The sequence below is a fragment of the Pygoscelis adeliae genome, unplaced genomic scaffold (assembly GCF_000699105.1).
Source record: "Pygoscelis adeliae isolate BGI_AS28 unplaced genomic scaffold, ASM69910v1 Scaffold59, whole genome shotgun sequence".
Classification (NCBI taxonomy): domain Eukaryota; kingdom Metazoa; phylum Chordata; class Aves; order Sphenisciformes; family Spheniscidae; genus Pygoscelis; species Pygoscelis adeliae.
The window spans coordinates 2,236,973-2,241,670 of NW_008825565.1; the positions used below are offsets into that span (position 1 = coordinate 2,236,973).

The 4,698-nt window shown below is 37.1% G+C and overlaps 1 protein-coding gene across 2 annotated transcripts in view; it reads right to left on the minus strand.

The window, feature by feature from the left end:
• The window catches only part of UBE2K (ubiquitin-conjugating enzyme E2K), a 25,821-nt gene extending 24,536 nt beyond the window's left edge, over positions 1–1,285 (minus strand). For both annotated transcript variants that reach the window (XM_009332450.1, XM_009332449.1), the window contains exon 1: positions 1,265–1,285. In XM_009332450.1, coding sequence (XP_009330725.1) covers positions 1,265–1,285 — 21 coding nt within the window. The remainder of the gene's footprint in view (positions 1–1,264) is intronic.
• Between the last annotated feature and the right edge of the window lie 3,413 nt (positions 1,286–4,698).

Consider the following 4,698-nt stretch of genomic DNA (forward strand, 5'->3'; position numbering starts at 1 on the left):
GATATAAAGAAAAATCAAAGTTTTAAGTAAAACTTCCACCATGTAAGAGACCCTAATTAAAAGTTTCACTAAATTAATCCAATGGTGATTTGGGAGCTTTTTACATCTATAGTTACACACGTTTGTCTTTAAAACTTGGGTAAAAACCCGTCAACCCACACAAATGAGGCAGCACCTACAACTGCATAGTTGAGGCCAAGTACTGCACTTCAAAAAACAAAGACTCAACCATGCTACAATTAAGAACACACCATGCATCTCCAAAATCAAAAGCCAGTTAAATACTAAAAGGTAATGGTTCTGGTTTACTAATTTAAAACAAAAAGCTAGTTTATAGATATAAGCTCAGCATCAGATTTTGCGTTGTCTGTCATGACCTTAGCTAAGACATCAGAGAAAGGAAGTTATTAATAGAACTGATTAAATTATGTTTTTAAACATATTTTAGATTTATTCTTTCCTGTTACTCTTCATTTAAGTTGCCTGACCAGAGAGCAACCGAAAGTTCTTTCAAAGCTTGTTTCCATAATACTAAGCAGCAGCAGGACAGACCGTCCCAGCAAGACAGCCCTCCCCGACCACCAGGCACTGTAAGAAACTCCCTCTCTGAATCCAAACTCAATCATAAGCAACACATTCCTCTTGCAACTTAAAAGTTTTTTGCTCTCACTATTCCAACTGGCAGCTCATTCCACAACCTCCCAATTGTTAAAAGCTTTCTAAACTACAATTTAGGTAAAGTTATAACCTATTTACACCCACCTGTGACAGCATTGTTCCCCAGCTTCAACAAGTTTCTTTGTATCTCTAATATTTTGCAAGGGGAATAAATACATGGTATCTATACCCATTCCCCTTTTCAGCCTCAATTTTGCTCTAAACAAGCTGAAATTTTAATCTCACCATACTGATTTTTTTTTTTTAATTTCTCCACTCTACATCCCATGATCACCTAACTAGCCGTACATAAAAAGATTTAGACGAAGTCTCAGAATCAGTGCCACGAACACTCTGTTGCACTCACTGAAAACACAACACAACCAGCATAACCTAAGATCAAATTTGCCTTCTTCCATGGCAGCATGACTCAAGGCTCAGGTCAAGTGACAAGAGTCCCAGCAAGGCTTCCTATGGAAGTTTTTGTCCTCTTCAGCAACTGCACTGTGCTTTCTCAGAGGTACTGCCCCTGTGCATTACTTCTTAGTTCACAAAGCAGTACATTGGTTTAAATAGCCAGTACAGTTAACGAGTCACCAAAAACTACCTGCTCAGGTAACACAGTCATTCTAAGGTCTACTTAGGTTCTCCTGCTCTCCCTCTGTCAACTTCACCCGGTAAGCTCCAAGTTGACAGCAAGAGTTCTTGTTCTTTGCAAGTAAACCCATAACTTTCCATCTTGAGGACTGAAGCAATAGCAAAACGGATGAATTTCAATGATACAATCTATGGTTAACCCATGCTGCAGCTTACTTAGTTTTCTACTTAGCATTTTACTTTTCTTCAGTGCCCTGCACACTGTTGTAGCAGCCTGGATATTCACCTTCATACTCAATTTCAGTTAGTACCACACTAGCTGTTTTTCACAACAAATCCTTCCTGATTCCATACAATTGGTAAAAACCAACCAACCAAAAACGCTGTTGCTGAGCTCAGTTTCTTTCAAGAGTCAGTGATCCTGGTTCCCCCATTTGAGATGACTGCTTTTATTACTACAGCTGTAGCTATCTCCATACCCTTATTTCCTTTGTACAGAACCTTGAGGAAAAATGGCAGGCTATATTACACTGTTTCAGTGTAAGGATTAATTTAATTTCGGGTTTGATGCTTAAATTCTACCATGCCCTCCATATAACAAATGCATTTTTTTATTTACATAGCTGACAAACCTTTTTCATGCTATTCTGATAGACTTTTCAAGGTGCAACTCAGCTTGACCTTGCCAATTCTTGCTTCCTCCTTCATCCCTGGAGCAGTAACTAATATTTAACTGTACTGAAGTGATTATTCATCCAATTAAATCTGGAGTGTTTTCCTGCAATATTTCCCCTTAATGAGGATCACATAGGATAAAATTACTTAATTTTAGCAGCTCTAATAGAATAAATCCCTGGTCTCCACTGTAATCACCTGAGCTGTCTCTAAAATGTTACCAACAGCAGAGTTCTCCAAAAGCATGCCTCTGACACCAATGATCTTAGCACAGAATTTATCAATCAACTTGTGATCTCACAACACAAGTTGATTTTCCAGAAGCACTTCTTCTACGAAGACCTCATTACACTTCCATACCATGTCTAAAATAGTATCACCTCCTGTTGATTCAGTGACAGCTTGGTGACTAAACCACTGGGCTAGCAATTCCTGAAATATGAGCCATGCCATCACTAGCAGCATTAATTTCCATAATCTCAAAAAAGTTAAATTCTGTAATAATACAATTCCCACTAGCATTTCTCACCAACATGAAAATACTCAATCGACACCAAAATCCTTTTCTAGGAATCTAGAAGTCCAACACTACACCAGCAGAACTTCCCATCATCACACCTGAAAATTATTTTGATCAAGACTGACAAAGAAAAAAAAAGAGAAGAGAAAGGAGTGTTAATGCAACATATTACACAATGCATGATGCCATTCCCTTATCTTTTTTCCTTCATATTCTAGTTGGATTATGCATAGCCTTTTTTTTCTTTTTAAATGCATCCCCTGGTTCACACTAGGGCGCTAGTGAAAAGATTTGTCATCTTTTAGACCATCCCAACTGCTGAGACTCTTTATGCATTGCTATAGTCATGCTTACCCAATTTTATTCTGCCTTGTGGAGATTAGACCCAAGTGTGGAGATTAAACTAAAAGCATGAGGCAGAAAAGTTGGGGAAGATTCATATAAGGCACTTTCATCCATTACAAAAGCCTTATCTCTAAGAAGAAACTCAAGGGAATCAATCCTTCCTGAAGAGTCATTCTGCGACCATCTCCCAAAGATTGGACACTCAGTCACATTTATCACAGTAGCTATTGATCAATAATATTTTGACTTGTCTTTGCCTGCCTCCTCTTTAAAAAAAATAATCCAGAATTACATGACAGTGTAAGTTTTGTATCTGAATAACTTCCTTGTATAGAACACACAACCCACTCCAGCAGAAACTTTGAAGAGTAAGTTCTACCACTGTGAAGACTTTACCACACACGTCTTCTCCACTTCTACTAAAATCCTTTTAGAGAGCAGTTCTGGACCTTGTAATATTACTCTCAGCAGACAACAAGCTCTTCTGTTCTTATTATTCACCATAGTTAACGAGGAGTGTCTCATTAGAGGGGCCTGCCTTCTTTCTGCAGATAATCCACCCTTTCTCCTGAGTCTTCCCTGCCATCTCCTCCTTTCTTCTCCAATCTGCCTTTAAAAAAACTCTTTTATTTATGTGTTATTCATGGCCTATTATCCTCTTCACTAGTCCAGTACCTCCACTCTTGGGGGGAGGGGGGGAATAATCAAAGGTTTCCTTCACAGAAGATAAAAAGCAAAAAGGGAGCCAAGACAAAACTATAACATATCAACATCACAGGAGCATGTTAAGACAACATGATAAAAATTGCGCTGTTCTTCTAAACATTTCTTTCCCACATACAAAATACTATTTACTACATTTACCAAAAAAAACTTTCCAAGTTCAATCTTGAGATAAGTCTACTTCCTGAAGACTGAAGGTAGATTAATTTTTTTTTTTTTTTAGAAGTAGGAATTACAAGTGCATTGGAATTTTTTATGCTTTCCAAAAAGCCTCCAAATTCGAGTTACTTTGATAAGCAGGCCATCAGAAAAAAGTTAACCTCAAGTAATCAGCATAAAAATGCCTATTATCAGAGCTAGCAATGTATGGATAGATACTGGTAGGTTTAACCAAAAATACAAGAATAAGATGTGTTTAAAATTTTTTTTTTTTTTTTTTTAGTTACATGGCCAGCAGTTTTTGACATCGATGATGAACCTTCTTGAGTGGAAGGAAAAACAAACCAACCAACCCCCGAAACCCCAAGAAATCCCTCACACTTCCATGTCAGCCACGGCTACAAAACACATTATAAACTTAATACCGGATGATGATAGCAGACAAAAAAAAAAGTTGAGGGAGGCTGTTCTAGAACAACCAGCTCTACTTACTCCCCCCATGACATTATCTTAACATTAGACCTTCGATCCCTGCATAATAAAATTACTCTAAAGAAATGTAATGGGCCAAATTCTCCACTATGCATCTATTAGCATACATACTATGTTTTAAATTGTTGCAGTCAAAACAAAAAAGGAAAAGGAATTAAGTTTATTAGCAATATTAATAGCTTCAGTTCAGCACGTTACTTTCTTAAAAAGAATAAAGTAGTGTCAAAATGAATTATTACTTGTATGTTCTAAGCGTATCTGTCTCACCTCACATATTCAGCTACCACGTGCAAAATTCATATCAAATATCTTTGGGTATAAATGCTGACACTGTAAACAAGTATTTATAAAAACAAGAAACAACACACAAGCAAAAAACCACCCTACTTTGAACAGTTAGATTTGGAATTTAAAACCCAATGGTTACTTCTGAATAACTCTGAATAAAAAAAAAAACCATGCAAAACCACAAAATCCCACTACTCCATACAGCAATTCACTACCTGCAGTCTGTGTTTTTATAGGTCCTG